Source organism: Hippoglossus stenolepis, chromosome 1, assembly GCF_022539355.2.
Source record: "Hippoglossus stenolepis isolate QCI-W04-F060 chromosome 1, HSTE1.2, whole genome shotgun sequence".
NCBI lineage: Eukaryota > Metazoa > Chordata > Actinopteri > Pleuronectiformes > Pleuronectidae > Hippoglossus > Hippoglossus stenolepis.
The window spans coordinates 399,650-425,631 of NC_061483.1; the positions used below are offsets into that span (position 1 = coordinate 399,650).

Genomic DNA, 25,982 nt, shown 5'->3' on the forward strand with positions numbered 1-25,982 from the left:
AATGTGCTGCGTCTGTGCTGCAGAATATCTTTTAAAGCCTGAAGTCAGAGTTTTCTGAGCGGCCTCTGAGTCTCTGCTGTTGAGATTCTGTCACAGAAGAAGCTTTGTTGCTGATGATGGGAACAAAGACGTGTCTGTGTAGAAACTAAAACCAGGACCTGGTACTCACAGTGACACTGATATAAATAGAGCCTTTGTCTTTTTTAATCCTCTGCTGTGTGACAGTTGAATATCAGAACAACGTGTGTCCTTAGTAATGATCATTACAGACACTGAATCACTGATGCTGCAGGTTTTCACACATTGGATTTTCAAAAACTGTCAAACTGCTCAGTTACATAGTTCATATAACATCTTCATCTTCACTTCTTCCTCGTCTTCATCAGTGTGAGTCAGCAGTATCATACATGAAATACGATCAAGATCAATTCTCATATTCCTCTTTTTCTCTGGTCCAATAAAACGCTGAGACCTCAAATAGCCACATAACCTGCGATCCAATCAAATATTTAGCATCTGCGGAGTCACGCCCACAACTCCTCCCACCTACTCCTGCATCGTCATGGTGCTTGCTCCGGATGCAGTTGTCATGGAAATGGAAGAGGGCTCAGTGTCCACTGTTACCATGGAGATCCCCATCGCTGCAGCAGCTGCCTCAGCGGAGCGAGCTGAGCCGGAGGAGTGTGTTCAGCACCACGGACAGCACCACGTCGCAGCTGCGCTCAGGCACAGAAACTATCGCATGTTGATCGTGATCGGAGACATTTCCACCAGCCACCAGCTCGACGACGCCCGGAAACAGATCACACAAGGTAGGAGGCGCAGGGGAGACGGCCACAGGCTGCAGAGACAAGGAACCTCAGGTCTGAGAGGAACCTCAGGTCTGAGAGGAACCTCAGGTCTGAGAGGAACATCAGGTCTAAAAGGAACATCAGGTCCGAGCAGATAGAGAGAGATAGAGAGAGAGAGAGAGAGATTCACAGCAACTGAAAACATGTCACTCATCTGTTCAACTCAACAATCAGAAAACAGTCAGTCATAGTTATCTGTATTATTCCGTATGTTCTGATTGCAGACTTTATAAACTGTATCTGTACATCAAAGAAACGTAATTATTATATCAGTTGTTAAATGTTTTTAAAATGTGGAGGCTTCAATCCATGATGCTCTGATATTTATTCAGTTTCTTATGTTTATTGCTGCACAGATTCTGCTGTGAATTAAAACTACACACACACTGTAATTTAGTCGTCCTGGTTTTAAAATATAACTTAATTATAAGTAAAGAATATTAGCAAACATATTCAATATGCAGAGAAACTTCTTATACTTTGATATTAAATATTCAATCATACGTTTTTACTGATTAATACAGAAACAAAATTAAAATCATGTAGTTTATCAATGAGGAGCAGATTCCAGCTTCTACTCCTCTGCAGTTATTTTAAAAGCTCATCATGTTATTCAAGTAAAAGTCTTAAATGAAATCTGACCATAAGTTGAGGATATTAGATGTGATATTCAATGAAAATGCTCAAGTACAAATATTTAAAATACTTTGAAAGACTTTAGTAAATTAACTTAACTACATTCTACCATGGTAGGTGATACTGCACATAACCAGATTACCCAGAGTGCTTCAGGGCATCTGCGCATCGTTACCTCAGAGTTGCTGAACGATGCACGAAGCCTCCAGACATCATGACCTCACTTTGTTTCACTTGAGACGGATTCACTTCAGAGCAAAGAGAAGAAACGCTCATTTACACATGAGGTTGAATTCCACATTATCCAAGTAAATAAGAACAAAACTCACATCAACCCTTTAAACACAATCTATATCAGATACAAAGGCTTTTTAGTTCTGTATAAAACCACATAATGACAGTTGTATAGTTTTAGTTTGAGCCGGATGACGACCTGATGACAAAGCAGCATCTTCAGACTCTTGAGTGAAATGTTGTTGATTTTCTCTCTTTGTGTTTTCACAGGTCTGCGCTCGTGGAATGTTGATGTGAGCGTCTGTGACCTGAACAAAGAGCTGCAGGAGTTTGAGAGCAGACACACCGCTCAGTTTTCAGCACAGGTCAAAGGTCAGTCCCGGCTCTACGGTATTTCTTGGCTTTTTATTTCAGTTATCATCCAGTGATTACACGCAGCATTTACCTGCATCTGTTGCTTGGAGACAAGAGGGATGTGATGGAATCAGAGTCGAGCGGCTGTTGGCCTCGTGCTTGTGTTGCAGCTCTGCAGAGACACACACTGCAGATCAGTAACATTCAGTCTGAACACAACGTGATCCTCTCTGCATCTTTTCTTCTCTGCACACAAATGTGACACCGCTCGTATTGATCAGGCTCTGGAACGCAGGCTGAGCGTCCGGCTGCAGATCAATGAGCGGCTGAATGTGAGAGGGGCTCTCGGTGCTGATATACGACCAGGCCCTGTGCTGGTTGTGAATGGAGCCAGATGTGTCTCACATGTTTTTATGTCCTTGAGACGTGCTTGGAGTTTAGTTAATTGATGACTTTGTTCAGGTTTTATTGACAAGTATAACTGGGTGTCATCTGCATAGCAGTGGAAATGTACGAGTGTGTCCTGATAACGTTTCCTAGTGGAAGCTTATATAATGAGAATAAAATTGGGCCGAGCACAGAGCCCTGTGGGACACCGTGGTTAACTCTGGTGCGCACAGATGACTCATCATTAATTTGCACGAATTGGAATCAATCTGAAAAATATGATTTAGACCAGTTGAGGGCGGTTCCTTTAATGCTAATGAACTGTTCTAGTCTCTGTAATAAAATGTGATGGTCAATAGTGTTGAATGCTGCACTGAGATCTAACAGGACGAGGACAGACACAAACATCTGAAGCTACTAGAAGCTCATTAGTGACTTTAACCAGGACTGTCTCCGTGCTGTGATTGGCTCTAAACCCCGATTGAAAGTCTTCACATTACTTTCCTGGAGAAACTCTCACAGCTGATTGGCTACAACCTTCTCAGGAGTTTAGACAGGAAGGGGAGGTTGGATATCGGTCTGTAGTTGAAAACCTCCGGGTCCAGGGTGGTTGTTTGAGGAGGGGTTTGATTACAGCTAGTTTAAAGGACTGTGGTACATCCTGATGATAATGACAGATTGATTGTGTTCAGTAACCAACTATCAATTAGGGGCAGAACTTCTTAGGAATGGGATCTAAGTTTAGAACATGAGATTATTCTGGTCAGCTGATCACAGCTGATCAGAGAGAAGCTGTCTAAATAATCAGTAAGATTCTCTGAGCAGTTTCTGAGATCTCTGTTCTGGATGATGTGTTAGTGTCAACTGAGGGCAGGAGATGGTTGGTCCGAGTCGGAAGAGGAAGGGGAAGAGGAAGAGGAGGACGAGGAAGAGGAAGAGGAAGAGGAAGGGGAAGAGGAAGAGGAAGAGGAGGACGAGGAAGAGGAAGAGGAAGGGAAGGGAAGAGGAAGAGGAAGAGGATGAGGAAGAGGAAGAGGAAGGGGAAGAGGAAGAGGAAGAGAGGAGGGAGGACGAGGAAGAGGAAGAGGAAGAGGAAGAGAAAGGGGAAGGGGAAGAGGAAGAGGAAGAGGAAGAGGAAGAGGAAGAGGAGGTGGAGGATGAGACGATGTTCTGTGTTGCACACGTGCAAAGGTCACATTGTAAAATCGATTAGCTCCAGACAGTTAAAACTTGGTCAGAAGCTGAAGGTGAAGCTGAAGGTCAGAAGCTGAAGGTCAGAAGCTGAAGGTCAGAACCTCTGAGCTCCTTTCATGACGCTCAGGTTTACAAACTGAGTCCTGATTCATATTTACTCTTCAGCTCTCACAGTCTTTTGGCTCCTGTGCCCACTGAAGCTCCTCCTCCTCCTCCTCCTCCAGCATGTGCCTGGATTACTAACATGCAGCAGGAGTGCACAGTCATCATGGCTGACGGCTCAGATCACAGAAGGCAGTTTTCAACATGTCTTCCTGTGACATCACATGAAAGGTTTATTCATGTTTGTAAGATTCATGATTTTCTTATATTAAGACTAATTTCACATCTTCATCAACAGATGATCCAAAGATTCTTCAGAAACAGAAGCTGATCTCTGGTGGAATCAAGCTCCAGTGAAGGAGACGTTTGTTATTATAAATAAAAAATGTGCGCTGCAGGAAAATAATAATAACAATAATACTAATACTAATATAATAACAATAATAATAACAATAATACTAATATAATAACAATAATAATGCTCTGATGTGGAAAAGCTGCAGCAGCTCCATCGAGGCGCTGACCTCCCTGGTGGGTGACATATGTGCTGAAGGACGGCCAGCGCCCTCGCTGGGTCTCACAGGCTTCCTGAAGGCCTCGCTCTGTTGTGTGCACACACACACACACACACACACACACACACACACACACACACACACACACACACACACACACACACACACACACACACAAAGAGCTGAACCAACAATATTTAATGACAGTAATAAAACTCACTTCAGGTGGAGTCATGTTGTTCTCTCTGTTTCTCTCTCCTCATGGTCTCACTCTCTCTCGCCTGGTGTTTGTTTCTCTATTGATTTCTGCCTGAGCTCAAATTTACAGTAAATCACAGAGAAGTGCTTTGAAAAGCAAAACAGGTCCGAGCAGCGAGCAGCAACTGAACTGGAGAAAAAACACAACATCACTTATTCAGTGAGGACTTGTTTGTTCTGGATTTGTTCTGGATTTGTTCTGGATTTGTTCTGGGTTGATTCTGGGTTGATTCTGGGTGTGGTTCAGCAGAACGTGTGCTGATTAATAATTCAGTGTTGAGTCCTTATTGATCTGCTCTTCTGTTTCTCTGCAGTGTGAGTGTGAGGGGGTGTGTGTGTGTGTGTGTGTGTGTGTGTGTGTGTGTGTGTGTGTGTGTGTGTGTGTGTGTGTGTGTGTGTGTGTGTGTGTGTGTGTGTGTAATGTGAGCTGCAGTGTGTCCTTTAGTGTCATTGAGGTGGAGACAGAACCCATTGAATCATCAGAAACATCTGGATTCTCTCTCTCTCTCCCCGGTCGAGGCAGATGTGGACTCACACTAACTCCACTGATTTATCTGATAGGAGAACTTTTAATCTACAGAACAAACCAGACAGAAGGATGCGTGTCTGTGTTTAAATCTTGTATAGAAACATGTATATTCTCTTAATTCAATACTCCTACATGATGTATTTGTTGATTTAACATAAACTTGGTTAAACAGTAAAATATCAATTACATTTCTTACATGTTATTACATGTTAGATGTTAACATGTGTTAGACCAGACACAGTGTTTTATCAGCTCAGAGTTGCTACAGACACACACACACACACACACACACACACACACACACACACACACACACACACACACACACACACACACACACACACACACACACACACACACACACACACAGTAATGATGGTAATCCTTCACATCCTTCTCAGAAACACATTAGTCTACAAATTCCAACATGTCATGTGAGCTTGACCACCTGCTCTCGGTGTATATATATATATATATATATACAGTATATGTGTGTGTGTGGGTGTGAGAGAGAGAGAGAATTAAAGATGACGTAAGGAGGTGGAGGAGCTGCTGAGACATGAGGAGAGAGAGAGAGAGAGAGAGGCAGTGTCTGGACAGGAGGGCGTGGTGTCCGAGCAGCCGAGCAGCAGCCGAGCAGCAGCCGAGCAGCTGAGCTGTATTTACAGTGAACACTGACATTTAGAAAAGATGATGCTGCTTCACTGCTGCTTCCTCACACTCAATATGATGCAGAGACATTCAGACTAAACCCCACAGAGAGTGAAGATGGTTAATGAGTCGAGCGACACGAACCCATGATGAGTTTTACATCTCACCCTCCTTAAAATAACAAGCTGTAATCAAAGGAGCTATATACACTCTCACAAAAAAAAAATATATATATATATCACAAGTCAGTCTCAGCTGTCAATCATGTAATTTCACCTCGTTTTTAATCAAAATTAAAAAATATATTTTACAAATACTTTGATTTTTGATATCTGACCTGGACGGTGAAGATAAAACATGTCGAGTAACAGTCTCATCATTTTTTTATCTTTATGCAGATTTTATCCACGTTGTTATTTCTGTATCAAAGAAACATGTTTTCTCTCAGATGCTAAAAAGTCCAGATGTTATTTAAGGGACAGATGTGAGACGTCTGGACGTTTGTCTCGATGTTTGAAGCCTCTCTTTGTGTGTCTGTCGGTCTGATGTTGGGAGAGTTTACAGTGGGTCACACGAAAGAAGCTTAGAGTCTATTTCAGTTTGAGTCCCTCCCTGCAGCTGCTGTGTGAAACGCCTCTTTCTCAGAAAACATAATCCACTTGTTTCCCTCTGAGAATATTATCTAACTTTATTTATGTAAAATCTGCTCATCATCATCACCTCCACAGCACAAACCTGGGATCAAGAGATTATAGAGCGATTAACACGGTGCAGATTCTAATAGATTCTGAACCTGTTACATGTGGGTCAGAAACACAGTAAGAGTATGAAAATAACGGAAGAAAACCAATAACCATGTTATTATAGAAGCAATATAAATCAATGAATGAACCTGTGAATTATTATGTCACACACGGTATCAAGCTTCTGTTAGTTTTAACAGTCTGAATTAAAAACTCTACATAAAGAAGAAAGTGGAACATCCACCAGATGTTCAGATGTTTCTCTCAGGAGTTGAGAGCAAAGCTGAGATTAAAGCAGATGTTGGATTTAGGTGTGAAGGGTTCAGGGATCTATAGGAATTGAATAATTGTGTATTTAGTGCAGAATTACAGAGGTTGCTTTTGTTACCTTATGAGCTCTTTATATTTTTATCAGGAGCGTCCTCGTCTGTGATGCCGGCCATGTTGCATCCGTCTCCACAGCGGAAAATAAATAAATGAATTCACCTTTAACAGCCACAATCCAACATTTATCCAAATATTTCAGTTTTATTAAGACTGATGCCAGATACTTTATTTAATAATTGCAGGTTTTCTCATAAATACAAAAGTAAAATGCATGTTCTTGTCATGCTGCAGTTTAAAGGTCTGTAGGTCCCAACATGACAAGAGAAGAGTTTGTGATGGGGGGAAGTCACGAGGTCTCATCTCCTGTTCAGATTCCAGGAGGTTTTTATCAGGAGCTGAACTATTCTCAGTCGTCTTCTCAAACAAATTAAAAACAGATCAAACCAGAGATAAAATGTGGTAAAGACACTGAATTAAAAGTTCCTCAACACCGATCGGTCTCTGAGGGCCGAGCTGATGTTTGCTCAGCTCGTTTCTAAAATCCTTCATCTGCCTAAAATACAAAGTTAAAAAGGTCTAAACAGTGCGTTGTAAAAAAGTGACTCCGAACTGGAGAAACAAACACACGCACAAAGAGGACAGGACGCCACCAACAGGCGACCAAAAGAAAATACTGATTTCTGCGGGTTTAAATAATGTAAGTTCACAACTAAATCACATAAAACCTGTGGTTTATCATAAATCAGGTTATAGATATTGATATAGGTTTCAACAAAGACTTCAGTTCTCAACAACCAACAAATACAAGATCTATAAAGACAAAGACTTTGTGATGAGGTCATTTCTTTGGTGTCATGGAAACACAGACGAGCACCGGAGATGATCATTGTGATCGGGACCATAAATGATAAATGATAGAGGATGAATTGTGTCATATTGTACAAAACATACACAACTACAGTTCTCACTAATTAATCACACAAGATACGTTTGTAAAATCCTGGACTGAAGTGGAGTTGCTTTTTTTCCCGATTCACTTGAACACATCCTGGTCACTGTGCGGCCTGTGATGTACGACGGGTTCCTGAACGCATCAGGGGGCAGCAGCTCAGTGAAGAAGTGAGAACGAGGCTGATCCTCCTCCTCCTCCTCCTCCTCCTCCTCAGCCCCGCAGCATCAGGACCAGCGGAGCTCCTCCCTCTGCTCCATCTCTCTACACTGAGCTTGTATTCCCACCGTCAGACGCATTCAATCAGGCGCAGGTTGCTTTGGAGGATGTGACGAGCTCCGCTGCTGCTTTCTAACCGAGGACCAGCGTCAGTCTGCGCTCGAATCTCTTCGTCGAGGCTCCGCGTTCCGACCCGTGGATTGAACGTGAGTAGGGTCGTGATCCGTGTTTCTGTACATTCCGACGGGACGTGAGCTGCAGCGGCTGTAACCAGCATGTGGCCCCGGACGGGTTCTTCATCACGTGGACAGGTTCATTTAACTGGGCCTCGACATGAAAGCATCTGAGGTTTAGACCTGAGGAGAAGAGATCAACTCCTCAGGTCGTCTCACATGTTTATGATCCCAGTTCTCTGTGTGTGTTGGTGACGGCTCCTCTCTCACTGGGAACTACATCTCAGTATACATCTCAGTGTACATCTCAGTATACATCTCAGTGTACATCTCAGTGTACATCTCAGTGTACATCTCAGTGTACATCTCAGTGTACATCTCAGTATACATCTCAGTGTATATCTCAGTGTACATCTCAGTGTACATCTCAGTGTACATCTCAGTATACATCTCAGTGTACATCTCAGTGTACATCTCAGTGTACATCTCAGTATACATCTCAGTGTACATCTCAGTGTACATCTCAGTGTACATCTCAGTATACATCTCAGTGTACATCTCAGTGTACATCTCAGTGTACATCTCAGTATACATCTCAGTGTACATCTCAGTGTACATCTCAGTGTACATCTCAGTATACATCTCAGTGTACATCTCAGTATACATCTCAGTGTACATCTCAGTGTACATCTCAGTGTACATCTCAGTGTACATCTCAGTGTACATCTCAGTGTACATCTCAGTGTACATCTCAGTGTACATCTCAGTGTACATCTCAGTGTACATCTCAGTGTACATCTCAGTATACATCTCAGTATATATCTCAGTATACATCTCAGTGTACATCTCAGTGTACATCTCAGTGTACATCTCAGTGTACATCTCAGTGTACATCTCAGTATACATCTCAGTGTACATCTCAGTATACATCTCAGTGTACATCTCAGTGTACATCTCAGTATACATCTCAGTGTACATCTCAGTGTACATCTCAGTGTACATCTCAGTGTACATCTCAGTGTATATATCTCAGTGTACATCTCAGTATACATCTCAGTATATATCTCAGTGTACATCTCAGTGTACATCTCAGTGTACATCTCAGTATACATCTCAGTGTACATCTCAGTGTACATCTCAGTATACATCTCAGTATACATCTCAGTATACATCTCAGTATACATCTCAGTGTACATCTCAGTATACATCTCAGTGTACATCTCAGTGTACATCTCAGTGTACATCTCAGTGTACATCTCAGTATACATCTCAGTGTACATCTCAGTGTACATCTCAGTATACATCTCAGTATATATCTCAGTATACATCTCAGTATACATCTCAGTATACATCTCTGTATATATCTCTGTATATATTCTCTGTGTATATATCTCAGTATATATCTCAGTATATATATCTCTGTATATATCTCAGTATATACTCTCTGTGTATATCTCTGTATATATCTCTGTGTATATATTTCTGTATATATCTCAGTATATATCTCTGTATATACTCTCTGTGTATATATCTCTGTATATACTCTCTGTGTATATCTCAGTATATATATCTCTGTGTATATCTCTGTATATATATCTCTGTGTATATCTCTGTGTATACTCTCTGTGTATATCTCAGTATATACTCTCTGTGTATATCTCAGTATATACTCTCTGTATATATCTCTGTATATACTCTCTGTGTATATCTCAGTATATATATCTCTGTATATACTCTCTGTGTATATCTCAGTATATATATCTCTGTATATATCTCTGTATATATCTCTGTATATAACTCTCTGTGTATATCTCAGTATATATATCTCTGTATATATATCTCTGTGTATATCTCTGTGTTCATCATCTGAGCTCATCCAGGTGACCTGGTGTTTTTACTGTGGGAGAATCTTCTGACCTGAGGAAGCAGCTGACGTGGTTCAGACGAGGGATTCGACTTCACCCTCTGAACTGACGTGGTCACACATCGGTTCAGACGAGGGATTCGACTTCACCCTCTGAACAACCTCACTTTATGCAACTGTCCAGACAAAATGTCTAAACATAGACACAGACACACAAACTGACAGATGTTTAAATCCCCACACACGCAAAGTGAGGGCCGAGGTTCTGTTTACATAACATCTGGAAATATGACGTTTGACAGACATTTAGAAGCAGTTAGTCAGAAAATGACCAGCAACTGAAGAGTTCTAGTGATAAACTATTATATTATACAATATTTATTATACTATTATACAAGTTTTATATTATTGAAATGAAAACACTGCTTGTAAGAGTTGTTTTCATTTCATGGATTCATTAATGATCATTTATTTGGTCGATTAAATATAAAATAGTGACAAATGTCTTCAGGAGATTTGAAAAATATATAATATATAATATCAATTAATCAACTAGTCAATGAACAAAATTTCAATATTTAGTTCATCATTTAAAGGCAAAGAAAAAGAGTTTGTGAGTCTTGAAGTTTGAAAACATTGTAACGCACACTGGCCCTTTAAGATCCACTGTGCTTTAACCTCTGCTTTGGTCTCCACCCACTCCTGAGAAGATACTTTAACTGGGAAATGTTTTCATTTACTCTTTATTTCTATCACTGATGATTCTTTGCTAATGTTAAAAAAGTGAAACCTCCCTGATGAAATGTCCCAGAGTCGTCTGTGTTGTTTTGCTGATTTGTTTGACTGACAGTCTGAAGATCTTTAATCTACTGTCAATCAGACAAACAAAACAAATCCTCCCACGTGAGAAGCTGAAGACAGAAAACATTTCATACTTTCACTTCAACAATCGACCAGAAACGTGATTTCATGTCATTTAACCGATGGATCAACCTGGAGCTTCTCGGACCATTGGGACGACTCAGGTCGACTGGTCTGTAAAAACATCCGGATCGTATTCTCCTGTAGACACTGCACCTTGTAGTGAGCTCCCATGATGCCTCAGGGTGGGCGGGGCAGAGTGCTGAGCTCAGCGGGATGGGGGGGCAGAGCAGTGGATGGAGGTGTGGCCTCAGTGATGAAATCAGCTGTGAGGCCTGATCACTGTTCATCCAGATGTTAGAGCTCAGATGGGATTCTGCAGGAGAAACGTTCTATAACGTGCACATTCTATAACGTGCACATTCTATAACGTGCACATTCTATAACGTGCACATTCTATAACGTGCTGAGGGGCAGAGCGGTTGTCCTCTAACCAGAAGGTTGGCGGCCCGAATCCCCCCCGAAGTGTCCTTGGGCAAGATGCTGAACCCTGAGTGGCCCCCTACATGTTGAATACACTACTTTGGATAAAAGGTAATGATCACGCTGGTGACGACACAAATACACAAACACGTGTGGTCACAAAATCCTGAGTAACACATGTTGATCATGTGACATGAAGTGGAACTTAGTGCTGGTACCTGCTGTTACTGATGAAACCACAGAGCTCCGACTGTGGATTCATCCGCTGCAGCAAATAGTCCCCAACAGACGCACATGTATCTGTTTCTGAAGGTTTCTGTGTAAATCAGGAAGAAGATTCTCTTCTGTAGCTCGATGAGTAAAACACATCTTTACTGTTGACGTCATTTCAACTTGGAGCCCGATGTTCACTCTGCATCCGCACGTTCTGAGCAAGATGATTCAGTTCTGGAGGAAAGTGGATTTTGTTGCTGCTTCGTTCTTTGTTGCCGGGGAATTCTTTTATTTTCAGCACATAAGAAGTAGAATAAGTGAAATGTTTTGATGGAGACATGTTGAAATGTCATTAATACTAATGATAGGTTTTAATGACATTTATTTATTTGCTGTTTTAAGATGTGGAGTGAACATAGTTTCCTCGGAGTCTAGTAACTGACATGTCTGTTGCTCTGTCTGTCCTGTCTATGGTCTGTTCACACTGGAGCACCTAGTGTTTTCATGGCTTTTGGTCAAAGGTCAAAGGTCATTGTGACATCACGCTGTTCACACAGGAACCGACGGGACTATGTTTCTGGTCGGTGGAGGTGTACGACTGTGAGGCGGTGATCAGGTTTTCTTTATTTGTTATTAAGATTGAATGAAAACTACAGAACTGATTTCTCCCACAATAAGTGAAGTTTCTGCAGATGTGGATCCAGGACTTTTCTGTTTCTAAGATCTGGAGGATCACGAGAGGCTGGTTCAGCATCAGGGAGCTGGATCAATATTAGATCCTCCTGTGATCCTGCAGCCACAGTTTAATATGCTGCTGCACCTTTCCCTCATGGCTACGCTGAAAACATGTGAGAGTTTCACTTTCAGTCTCTGAGGAAAGTTATCAATCAATCAATCAATCAATCAATCAATCAATCAATCAATCAACCATCAATCAACCACGTTCAATCATTTACTTTCAAAGCAACGTATCCTGATGCACAAACTAGTAACTGATACTGATCAGAACATTGTCTGCGTGTTTCCACCTCTGAACACCAGGGGCCATGCTGATGTAATGACCATGAGGTGGTACGGTGGTGTAGTGTTTAGCACTGTCGCCTCACAGCAAGAATGGTTCAAATCCCAGTTCTGTGTGGGGTTTCTCCAGCTTCCTCCACAGTCCAAACACAAAGTGGCGTTAGATTCATTCCAGATTGTAAATTGACCGTAGGTTTGAATTCTGTACGTTGGTCCTGTGTTTCACTGACGACCTGTCCAGGTTAAACCCCGCCTCTCGCCCAGTGTCAGCTGGGATTGGCTCCCATGACCCTCAGAGGATCAGACAGAAGCGCAGTAGATGATGGATGGATCTTGGTGTGTTTTACAGAACCAGTAACTCTCGATCTCTATCACTCACTATATCCACATCCTGTCCGTGAGCATAAAGGAACTTCTTCCCCTGGGTTATCAGCCAAATGAACGAGGTCACACTGGAAGTGAACAGCTGCTGGATACACAACAATGTGAGGGTCGATTATTCACTTGGGTTGTTTTACAGTCAGTTGTTCTTCTCGAGGTCAGAGCTTCTTCCTCCTGCTTTATTCTAACTGCTGTGGTTCGTCTGTAGGAGAATCACAGACTGACATATATGGGACAGGGTCTACTTTCACTAATAAACCCTCAGCCGTCTCAGGTGGTGCGAGGCGGCTCTGGGACGGACAGGAAACGAGCTGGACGTTCTGAGTCCAGTGGGTGGGCTCTGACTTAAAGCTTTAAAGCTGTGAACACCCACTCACTGAGATCTACAGAGTTCTACCCTGTGTTGTTCTGCTCCATCTTCATCTGAGTCCTTTAAATAACTCTCACTCTCTAACATCAGGCCCCAAAAAACACATCAGTCGGGTTCTACTGCATTATTTTCATTTTCACTCCATTTTCACTGCAGAACCACATCTGTAAGAAACAGACACAGTTAGGACACAAACAAATATATTATATAATATAACATAATACAATATTATTTGATTTAATTTCATATAATTGAATACAATATAATATAATATAAGAAAAACCTCCACATCAGAGCAACATGTTTTCCAAGAACAAGAGAAAGTGAAGTCAGATGAATCTTTAATTTGAATCTAGACTTGAACTGTGTTCTGGTTCTGCTCAGTTCAAACCTGATCTTTCACATCCTGGGTTCAGAAGAACAAACCACTGGTTCCACTGGTTTGATGAGCAGCTTCAGAATGTGACAGTAAAACATCCGCATGGATGTGTTTACTCATCAAACATGCTCCTGATCTGATGATGGACGTTAGTTTGGACAAACTGTCGACAGCATCGCTTGTTTCTGACCTAACGTGAATATTATTTGATCTTTTCTTTATTTGTCGTTGTTGCTCTGAGGAACAACACGTTTGTGAGGTGGAGGAAGAGGCCGCAGCATCTTTCTGCTAAATATAGTTTCCCTGATGAAGCAGCTGCTGCGTCCGCTCGCCTCCTGTATGTGATGCTGTGTTCTCAGCGTCATGCAGCAGCAGCCTCTCCTCCCCTGAAATGCTGCAATGCGTCTCCCTCAGACTGGGTCAGTGTAACAGCCAGAGGACCGTCCCCATAGCAACAGCCAACGAGGCTGAGAGATGCTTTAGTGCTGTTGTGATTGTAAATGAAAGAATTGACAGGATTAAACTCATCTGGGCTCATCAGCACCGGAGACATTAAATGGACAAGGAGCAGTCGGGTGTGGCTGCTCGTGGTCGATGTGCTGTCACGTGACCGACTGTGGTCACGTATGAATACTGGAAACACTGATTCTAATCCAGCTCATCGGCTAAATCATCAGGAATCACACGACACGTTGTTACGGGATGTGTTTGTATTTTCTGGTGTGACAGTAATTAGCTGTCGTAGATTAATGACTCAATACTTTTGACTGTAAATAAAGATGGAGGACACATCACATGTTTGCTCCCATAGTGATCGGGGGTGGAGCCTGCTCGACTAATCATGAGTCAGTCTCAGCTGTCAATCATGACCTTTCACCTAAAATGACCGAAAGAAAATCATTCAACATATATTGACTTTTTATGTTGGTCCATGTCCCATCCACTGACATGGAGGAAATAGGGTTTTCGACCTGTACTGAAGCCAGCCACCAGGGGGCATCTAGATGATTAGGCTTCACCTTTGTGAAGCTGTCTTGTCGTTCATCTTTATTTACAGTCTATGCTATATACCTAAAGCTAAACGTTCAAATATTTCAACTCCCAGGGCTCCCGACTCTCGTGAACATTAGCATTAGCGGTTTACTTAGCAGTCTATCTTAGCATCAGCTGTTGACACCTGTGGAAATAACAGTGTTAGCATGCTAACAGTTAGCATTGTTCTCACGTCCTGAAAACATGACGACGACTGCAGCTCGTTTTGAACAGTGTTGTAATTGTTGTGTTTTCAGTACGATGCTCCGGATCTAGTTCAGTAAGTGTGTTTGTGTTGTGTGTCTCCTGAAGGCCAGCGGCTGCTCCAGTATCACAGTGACGTCCTGCAGACGGTGGTGTTGGTGAATCCGTCAGAAGACGCTGCTGCTTCAGAGGTGAACCACACGTCCACCTGCAGGACACTTTAGTCCTGTCGTCCACACATCAGACAGAGCTCAAACCAACAGTCTCCTTAGGAAACCTCCTTTAAATACATTGATACTATATATAGTATATTTAAATACTCATGAATATCTAAACATATTGTTTTCATCAAGATCCATGAATTATTCTGAGAAACGTTCTTATCTCACTTAAAGAAAGTGAAAAGAATCCTGGATCCGGATCTGTACCAAAACTCTCTCTGACCCATAAAACATCTTTCAAAACTAAATTTACCCCAACCTTTGTCAAGTTTCATTTCATCTGTATATTTTACTTTATTCTGGATTGGATTTGAGTCGATGGCCTTTGGAAGATCTTTCATTTGAAAGCATTAACGAGTGTCTGTTCTTCCTCCACCAGATCCGCTCTCTGATCACTGACCTTGCCGGGAATAAGTTGTTGATCCTCAGTGGGCAGAGCTCAGAGCAGGGAGGTGACGTCCTCCTGCAAAGTGGAGCCTTCACCTGGAAACACTTCTCCGACATCATCTCCAACCCTCAAGTGAGCTCCACCATCTGTCGAGTGTGTTTGGATTTACTTGTGACAGAAGCACAGTGATTTTACTTGACGCTTCATTTCCCCCTGTTCCTGTTCCCAGGTGATCGAAGTCCTGTCCAGGGCGGCGTCAGAGCAGCCGGCCAGGCTTACTGTTTCCTGTCAGGGAGACGGGGGCTGGAGCTCCCTGGGCCAAAGCCAGGAGCAGCAGCCGATCCAAAACCTTCTGGAATACCGACTGAACCCCGAACCCCACCTCCCCGACATGGACGGAGTCACAGAGTTCACTGAGTATGTCTCAGAGACGGTCGACGTCCCCTCACCCTTCGACCTTCTGGAGCCCCCGACCTCTGGAGGTTTTTTAAAGCTTTCCAAACCCTGCTGCTACATCTTCCCTGGAGGCAGAGGAGACTCAGCTTTGTTTGCCGTCAATGGATTCAATGTCCTGGTGGATGGAGGGTCTGAGCGAAAGTCCTGCTTTTGGAAGTTGGTTCGCCACCTTGACAGGATCGACTCTGTGCTGCTCACCCATATCGGTGCAGACAACCTCGCTGGTATTAACGGGCTGTTCCAGAGAAAGATCGCTGAGCAGGAAGAGGAGCGTAACCAAGGATCTGGCTCCAGCAGCAACGGAGACTGGGTGAAGAACCTGATCTCTCCAGAGCTCGGGATCGTGTTTTTCAACGTCCCAGAGAAGCTGCGGATGCCGGAGTCCACGCTGAAGGTGAAGCGAAGCATTGAAGAAGCGTCGCTTACACTGCAGTACCTCAACAAGCTTGGCATCACACCAGAGCCTCTTCACAGGGTGGTCAGCAACACCATTGAACCCATCACACTGTTCCACAAACTTGGTGTGGGAAAGTTAGACATGTACGTCTTAAACCCGGTAAAAGAAAGCAAAGAGATGCAGTTTCTGATGCAGAAATGGGCTGGAAACAGCAAAGCCAAGACGGGGATTACGATGCCCAACGGAAAAGAAGGGGAGATATCTGTTCCCTATCTGACATCGGTTACCGCTCTCATTGTTTGGATCCCTCACTGTCCATCAGAAAAGATAGTCAGGGTGCTGTTCCCAGGAAATGCACCCCAGAATAAAATCTTCGAGGGCCTTGAGAAACTGAAACACCTGGATTACCTGCGATACCCAGTGGCGACTCAGAAAGACATTTCATCAGGTGCAGCACCTCCCATCATCAAACAGACGAAGATCAGGTCCAGAACTGACAGCAAAGAGAGTCTCAAATCTTCACCCAAACCACATTCCAAGGCTGCAAAGAAAGACGCCAGCGGGCAGGAGGAAGAGAAAGGAAGTGACATCACTAAAGAAAATAAAGTGGAAAAGAAAGAAGAGAAAAAACTCAAAAGTCTCAAAGCCACCAAACAACAGAAAAACAGTGAAGTGGCTCCTGCAGCCGACAAGAAAGAGAAGAAGAAAATATCCAAGGATAAAACTGCCAAGAATGAGAAAGTGTCCAAGATGGATGAAAAGAAAGACAAAGAGAAGAAAGAGATTAAAAAAGAGAAACGTGAGATAAAGAAGGATGAAAATATAAGAAAAGAAGAGAAAAAAGAAAGTAGAGTCAAGGAAGAGAAAAAGAAAGACCCGAGTAAACCCGAGCTGAGAAAAATCACCAAACCAGACCTGAAGCCGTTTACCCCAGAAGTGAGAAAAACTCTGCACAAAGCCAAGACTCAGGCTAAACCGAAGACAGACAAGAACAAAGCGGTCAAAGATGAAGCCAATGAGAGAAGACCGGCTCCAAAGAACGTCCCTGAAGAGGTGGCAGCAGCTGCTCTGGCCGACAGGTCCATTGTTTCCTCCCCTGAGGACCTGACTGAGGACTTTGAAGCTCTAAAACAACAGGAGCTGTCCAAGACTGAGCCCATCCAGAATGATGTGATGTCTGAGCATTCACTATTTACAGATACTAAAGCTGATGAGAAAGTCAAATCACCAGCTCCTGAGATTAAATCTTTTTCACCCAAATCCCCAGTCAGTCCGGGAGAAGACAGAAACAAAGGCACTTGGGAGGAGGTTTCAGCCACGAAGCAGGAAGCCAGTGATGCTTTTGACAAGAAGTATGAAGAGGAGAAGATGGAGAAATATGACAAATATCCTATGAAGGACGACATAAAAGACAGATCAAAGAAGAGTGACAGCTCAGAGGAGGAGGATGATGTGATTGAAAAAGCAGAACTTGAAGGAACAGAAGATGATGAGTTCCTTAAATATAAAACTGAGAAGGCGAAAAACGAAAAACCCGGAAAGGAGTGGGAGACAACAGCAGCTGAACAAAAACCTTTTTCCACCACAGTCGGGCAAACTGCAGCAGCCTCCGCCTCAGAGCAGTTCTCTTTCATTCACGACGAGACGATTCCCGGTTACTCCGAGACTGAGCAGACCATCTCTGACGAGGAGATCCACGAGGAACCGGAGGACAGGATCCCTCAGCTGCGCTATGACGTGGGCTCCTATGACATCTCTGTTCCTGATGTCCCCGGCAGCTTTGACTCCATACACGGATTCAAAGAGATGAAGAGCTCCATGGTGTCTGATGTCAGACCCAGAGCGTTCATGGGCGGTCAAGTGCCCGAGCTTGCACCTTACCCAGCAATCATTGCTGCTCCTCTGGCAGAGGAAGAACACATCTCCTCAGCAACATCCATCACAGAATATGACAAACTGTCCTCTTTTGCCACATCTGTGGCTGAGGACCAGTCAATAGCTTCTGTCACAGCTCCTCAGACTGAGGACGCTGGGAGGACCTCCCTCCTGCTGGACACCATCAACACTATCCCCTCACGGGCAGAGGCCGCCCAGGGAAAAGACTATCTCCACTCAGCAGGAACCATCTCACCCACCTCCTCTCTGGAGGACGACAAGTGCTTTAAGTCTCCTTCCTCTGATGAATACCAGCCCAACATTGCTGAGCTGGAGGGTGATGCAAAGATCAAATCAGTCCACGAAGAAGAGGATGATGAGGAGGACGAGGACGAGGACCAGACTCCCAATGTTGACATCCCTCTAGGTAAACTCCATGAGGGCTACGAACATGCAGCCTCAAAGATGCTCCAGGAGAAGGAGAAATCTCCCTCTGCCATTTTCTCTCCTCCTCCCTTCACTACTACGCAGTACTCACCCACACAGGCTGTCAGAGACAACCAGGCTCTCTTCAGCACAGAGGGATTCAAGGCTGCGGCTGATGTTAAGCCTCTTTCACCTCCTTCGTCTTTCTCCCCTGGGTTAGAGTCCCAGTCCAGGCAGGAGAGTGAGGAGAGATGTCTAAGTCCAGATGACAGCACTATGAGACTGGCCTCACCCACTCAGTCTGTGCCCACAAGCAGCGGTTACTCTCCAACAGAGGACAAACCCTTTAGGACAGAGGACAAAGAGGAGGACGTGACCAATGTTAAAGCTGACACTCAGAAAACAGATAAATCCGTCTCCATTTCAGACACCTCCTTTATCGCTGTAACCGGTGACAAGACAGGATTTGAAGCATCTGAAGAATCTGATGAAGACATTGATGATGAAGAAGACTATTACGCCAAAAAGGATTTACAGCCCACTGTTAAGGCAAAACTTATGGAAGCAAAAGAAGGACGCTTTTTGGATGACGACTTCTCCCTTGAGGCAAAATCTGCAGTGACAGAAACAGAAGTCAAGACCTTGGTGAAGACAGAGGTTTCCTTCAGCTCAGAGGTGAAACCAAACCCTCAGGTGGTTTACTCAAAAGACGAAGAAGATCAAGATGAGAAAGAGGATGATTTCGTAAGGGGGCCAGGATCAAAGCCCTTATCAACAGATCAAAGTGAAGTAGACTCTAAAAATGACGGTGCAGAGAAAGCCGATATATCTCCAGAGCCTGAGAAAAATGTTCATTTCAGTCTTTATAATTTCCCAGAGAAGGAGAGCAAAGAAAAGGCCGTGTACATTAGACAGGACACACCCTATGTCCATGGGAAGACATTCTCTTACAGTGACTTTTATGACAGCAAAACAAGCTCCGTGGACTCGGATTCATATCGTCAGGAGTCGATAGACAAGACGGAGAAGGACACTGCCAGGAGCGGAGTGGATCCCCCCTCCCCGCTGACGTCCACAGTAAAGATGGTAGAGAAAGAGGAATTTACGGCCTCTTATGGAAAAGAGTCGTCCATTCCATCGTGGCTCGACTGCAAGAGCACTTCTGCTATTCCCCCATCTGAAAAAGAAAAGGAGACAGTGGAATACAACACAGGCGCCAGATTTCCTTCAGTAGCAGATCAATCTGAAGCCGTCTCCTCTTCTTTATCGTCAGAAAAAGATTCTTTTAAAAGCCCAGCTGAGACCACAAAGCCCCAGACTCACTCCTCAATGCAGGATTTTAACGTTGGCAAACCTGGTTCCACAAGCTTCGGTGAGAAAGGAGCATGTTTGGAGGTTGATATGCGAAAACTAACAGCAAGAGATGAGGAGGACTATGATGATGATGTAGTTGATGAAGATGATGAGGAGGAAGACGAAGAAGATGAAGAAGACGAGGAGGATGAAGGTGCTATTGACTCTGATGTGGAGAAAGGCGCCAAAGAGAAATCTGAGAAGGAAGCGAAAAGTCCCATCAGTGAAATGTTTGGCTCCAAAAGGCCTGAATTCATGGTTTCTATGGCTGGATATGGTTACAACAGTCAGGGGAAGCCGAGCGTGACGGACAGCAGCTCCAGCTCGAAGGATGAAGACAAAGCTGAGTCCTCGTCCTTTAGTAGAAAACCAGCTGATCGAGGCTCTGCAGGTTTCTCTGGCTACTCCTCAGGGTTTGAATACTCATATGGAGGTGGTGAGAAAGACTCCTTGTTATCAGGTCAGACGACACACAAAGATAAAGAGGATTTCATTCTGAAATCCACAGAGGAACATTATTACCAGAGTGACACCTCTGATCCTGATTTTGAGAAACAGAAGACACCAGACCTTCTGAGTAAGAGGTCACTGGACACAAGCTTTCAATACACAACAACAGCTGCCCCTGGGTACTCCTCCTCTTCAGCCTACAGCTACTCATCCTCCACCTCCGGCTCACTCTCCACCAGCCGTCAGTTCGGGGAGGAGCTGGAGACCCCTGCTTCTGCAGAACCGCTGTTCGAGTACTCGTCCTTTAAAGATGAACACTCGCCGGTCTCTGCTGGGGCCAAAGACGACTACCTGGAAGTGTCTGAGAAACAAATCACAGCCACAACCACGGCTGAGTCCACCTCCAGTTTAGCTCGGTTCCCCCCCCTCAGCCCGTTCGAGGACGTCAAACCTTTCCACACACTCTCGTCCACTGGCTTTGCTGAGGACAAGAAGGAGCACACAACCTCATTGGGTGGGATTATGGACAAAGCTCCTCAATCTGACTGTTTCTATAAACCTGAATGGTCTGAAGGGTCCAAGCTGGACACAGCTGGTGGGTTCGGGGCCTCAGCAGCGCCGTTCTCTCAACAGGAGCTCTCCAAGAACAAAGAGGCAGCGAGTGCTGCTCTGTTTGGTGTCACTTCCTCACCACGCCCAGACAAGGAGGGCAAACATTACTTTGAGGAGACCGACAGCAGTGAAGAAGAGGATGAGGAGGCTTACATCCGTGAGATGACTCTGAGGTCTCCCTCTAGTGGCCTGACCGGTGGTCTCTCATTTCCTGATAAGTCTGTTGCTCCAGCTGCTGCTAATAAGACAGTTGGTGAACTCCCTGATGTTCTTGGCTCCTACATGGCTTCACCTCTCCAGGCAAGCAAACCAGACACAGCCAACGGCCCCACCGAGGTCACCTCAAGCTCCACCCTCCCGGCTGGAGCAGCAGCCAGCGGTGCAGCTCCAGGCGCGGTCAGGGTAGAGTCCAGGGAGGCAGGTTACAGGAGCTCCTACGAGTGGGAGTTGCCTAAGCCCCAGATGGGGATGGTCCCTGGAGACTCTCCTCCCCATTATCGTCATGATGATGAGTTTGAAGAGGAGTGTGAGATGGAGCCAGAGCACCCGGCCCGCCCACTCTCCCTCTCTTCCACCGACCAGCCCTTCCACTCACCTTTCTACTCCGAGGAGTGCAGCCGAGGAGGCCAGGACGACGACGATGACAGCGATCAGGATTCTGCTGGTGATGCACCGATGGGAGCCACCTCCTCTTACACTAGCCGTACCTCACCGGGATATTCCTCCTCCGAGTACAGGCAGCGCAAAGAGGACCTCTCGCCTTCCTTCATCAACCCCAGTATGAGACGGTTATCCAGCAATGAGGACGATGAGGAGGAAGAAGGTAAAAGCGACCAATCCCAGGAGGGCAATGACCATGACCTGTCAGTCAAGAGACGGGCTCACAAACAGCCTCACCATCACCAGGCTGGTGGCCTGTCCTCAGGACTGGGTCTGGCCACAGAGGACACACCGCCCACCTCCGTCAGTGAGTCTCTGGGTTCTCAGTCCGACTCTGAAGTGCCTCCAGGCACCGAGGAATACCCCTCGGCCCCTGGTGAAGGCAACATGGACTCAGACGAGGACGCAGACTACATGCCCATTGATAAATTATCTGCCACCGGAGGAGGCAGCCATCAGTCCTCCAGGAGGAGCCACGACCCTCCTCCTGCACCCATCATGGACCCTTCTCCTCATCCCCCACACCCAGACGTCTGCATGGTGGATCCTGACTCTTTGGATAATGGCTCAGTCAAGAAGGAGCCAAAAGCAAAGGGATTGAAAAAATCCTCCTCGAAAACCAAATCAGCTTCGCCAGCTCAGCGGAAGAGGTCCCCGATGCCGGCGAAGCAGCCAGCGTCTCCTCGCAGAGCTTCGCTGAAGAAGAAGGAGGCGGACAAGAGCTCACACATGTCTCGTCTGTCAGATGGACAAGGCTCCAAAGACGATGACCTTTCTCGGTCCAGCTTCAACCCTGGCAAAGGGCAAAGTAACGGTGTCAAGACCAGTTCAGGTGAGTGGACGTCGGTGACTCTTAATGAAACCAAACAGATTTTCTAAGATAAATGTATTGATACAAAGTCATGGTCGTTCCTCGTGGTCCCGTCAGGTTCCCAGAAGTCCGGCTCTGCGGCCGCTCCTGGACTTCCCATCTACGTAGACTTGGCCTATATTCCCAATCACTGTAGCGCCAAGAACGTGGACCAAGAGTTTTTCAAACGCATTCGCTCTGCGTACTACGTGGTGAGTGGGAACGACGCAGCCAGCGGTGAACCAGGCCGAGGGGTTCTGGACGCACTGTTGGATGGAAAAGCTCAGTGGGGATCGAACCTACAGGTCAGTAGTTCATCTTTATTCAAAACAAATCTATCATGTCTACGTGGAGAGCTTTTTTCCAGGTTTTGCTCATTTCCTGATCCTCTCTTCAGGTGACGCTGATCCCAACCCACGACACGGAGGTGACGCGTGACTGGTACCAGCAGACGCACGAGAGGCAGCAGGAGCTCAACATCATGGTCCTGGCCTCCAGCAGCACCGTCGTCATGCAGGACGAATCCTTCCCTGCCTGCAAGATCGAGTTTTAAGATCTTCGCTCCCTCCTCCTCCCCCCGGCCTCCCCAGTGTAGATCTGTTTTGAATTGCTCTTCTTTAATCTGACATCTGTCCCTGATCGGCTCAAAGCAGAAACACATCTGGATAACTTTCTAGATTTTGATTTGTTTATAAGCTTGTTGTGGCTCTCACCATTTTCCAAAGGTACGATCCACCGCCTCGTTACTGTTCAATCACATGAGAAGGAACAATAGTGTTTCGTCTTAACTTGTGTTTTTCAGTCGCTGTGAAACAAAGGCTTCTGTTATTAGTTCAGACAAAATGTTCTTTGTGTCAAAAGCAGAAAAGTGTGGAACAAGCTGTAAATTACGTCTCTAACTATTTGCTCGTATGTTAATTGGCCTAAATCGAAGCACAAGAAACAAAGCAACAAAATGTTCTTCCACTGAATCTCAGACGTCACAAAGCTGATCAGCTCGAAACATTCTGCCGATAGAAAATCGATAACTAACCCGACGTTTTCTCTTCAACAGTCCCGTTGTTGAACTTTGTGCCTCGTACCGACGTAGTGAGAGAAAATGTTTGAGTAGATCTCAGTCGTGTCTTTGAGTAGATTTGATGTTGAACTAGAAACAAACATATTCACAATATAACATTTCTACAATTCTCTCAAAGTGAAAATCTAATGAATTTCTCTGTGGTTTCTTCCTCACAGTGAATTTGATGAAGACGTTTCTCTCTATACTTGTTTCTGTTTGTGTATTTTTTTGGTGTATTTGCAGTTAACATATCGTGGCTGAGGACAGTGAGAGGTTTTTATCTTTCACTCATAGTTGTGTCTAAAAGATCTTTATACAAAAGCTGTGTGAAAGGACGAAGAATGTATTCCAGTACAACAACACATGTGGTGGTGAGGACTGGTTTCCTGGTGCCGAGGTTGGTTGGATTGGTGCCGAGGTTGGTTGGATTGGTGCCGAGGTTGGACTGTCAGCCACATGTGCCTTTGTGTCCTGCTGTGAGGAAACGTTTAGAAACCAGACTGTGATGAGCTGGTTTCCTCTGATGTTGGAGCTGAACACAGGTCTTGTACATATTAAGTGTAAAACGACACTTTTAAAGCACCGACTCAGTATTTCAGCCGCTGTGTTTTTCCTGGAGCTGCCACTCAAACAAGCACAAAGATTATCCAGCGGGTGCAAAACCAGATTTTCAGATTTAGCAACATAAAATGTGTGATTACAGCATCTGCATGGAAATTCTTGCTATTATATTTTCTGTTTTTATTTTAAGTTCTGCAAAAAAAAGTTTTTTAGCCACAATCATCCTGTGTTAATCATCAGTTTTAATTTCATCGGTAAATCAGTGGATGTTTTAATAACACTTTATTAAATTGATGTGACATCTAGATGTGTTTTAATTTGATATTGATGATTTTATATTTTTCAGTAATTTCGAGGATTTTAAACCAGGAACAAAACCAAACACCGAACAAACGATAACAAACCTCACCAGAGTTTATGATCCACAATAAAAGTCCAGATATTCCTCTGTATGATATTTTATCTCGAGACGCATGAACAACAGATGCACGTACGATCTTTAGAAAACAGACCGATCTGATTTGAATGTGAAGATGCAGATTACCTTTACGTTCTCCGTCGAGGACTTTGATCTCCTGGTTGCCTTGGTTACTGAGCATCATGTGACTGGTCCCGCCCACAGAGAGAATCTGACGGGGACCTGAACACATCACGACTCTGCAGAGAGAGCAGATTAAAAGACCCAGGTTGTGTTTGTGGATGATGTTTGATTTCTGATGAACATGGAACAGAGTGTGATGTTGAGTAGAGGGTTCGATTCCTGCCAAATGAAGAAAGAGGCATTAACGGTTTATTGATGAAAACAGGGTCAATGTGTGTCTGTGCATTAAACACTGCACCAGTATTACAGCTGATTATTATATCAACACTTATCAGAAGTCAAACTGCCAGACGAGAGCGACTCTCTTACGTCACCTCATTTTATCTGTAGACAACTTCCTGTTATTCCGTTTTTACCAGAAACGCTTCGTATATTTACACATTTTCATCTTGTTGAAAAAGAAAAAAGTAAAGATCCCACCAGGAGGCCGTGGTTCCAGTGAGCTCTGCTTGTACGTGCATGTGAACCTTTGACTTCTCCTGTAATCGCTCCAGACTTTACATAGAAATGCTATTTTAAAAGAGTATATTCAGAAGCTGTGTGGTTGTGAGGAGGCACATGTAACCTGGCTGTGCTGTCAAGTGATTCCTTCATTACTTCTCATCTCTTGTTTTAGGTGCAATACTCTCGTTATCTCTTCTAAAGGTCAAAAAGAAAACTGATTTATTGTTACAAGGGAAAAACGTGTGATGACCAATAAAAACATTTACTGAAGGAGAATGTCTCCCTCTTCTTGTCGAGTCGTGTCATTACATCACGATGAAAACTAGAGATCTTATAACAATAAAGATTTTTACTGAGTAACGTAACTTCCACCATCTTAGTTTAATAAGTTACGATAACATTAATTGGTAAACACTAGATGGACGACACGAGTAAAGCCAAAGCATCTGTCGCCCTCTGGTGGCTGGATGCAGTATAGGTCATAAACCCCTCCTCCTCCCTGTTAGCAGATGGGACATTGACCAAACTCATTCTTATCTCACTGATCAGTTTGGTTTAATTAGTTATTTGATATAAAAACGAGACGTCATGATTGACAGCTGACACTGTCTCCTGATTGGATGAGGCCACATGTGGACGGCTCTGCTCCAGATGACGTCTCCAGAACAAGATGGCTGCCCGTGTATCCAGGATGTTTCA

The 25,982-nt window shown here is 44.3% G+C and overlaps 1 protein-coding gene across 2 annotated transcripts; it reads left to right on the forward strand.

Annotated features, from left to right (window-relative positions):
* Window positions 1-583: 583 nt before the first annotated feature.
* On the forward strand, window positions 584-25,553 carry map1aa (microtubule-associated protein 1Aa). 2 transcript variants are annotated; one of them, XM_035164453.2, is made up of 7 exons: window positions 584-812; window positions 1,992-2,093; window positions 15,038-15,120; window positions 15,530-15,670; window positions 15,768-22,599; window positions 22,696-22,922; window positions 23,015-25,553. In XM_035164453.2, the coding sequence occupies exons 1-7, from the start codon at window positions 590-592 to the stop codon at window positions 23,168-23,170; spliced, it is 7,764 nt and encodes a 2,587-aa protein (XP_035020344.1). In that variant the 5' UTR covers window positions 584-589; the 3' UTR covers window positions 23,171-25,553. The 2 variants fall into 2 exon arrangements, with proteins under 2 accessions (XP_035020344.1, XP_035020352.1); XM_035164461.2 differs by lacking the exons at window positions 584-812; window positions 1,992-2,093 and adding an exon at window positions 8,102-8,155.
* The last annotated feature ends 429 nt before the right edge of the window (window positions 25,554-25,982 follow it).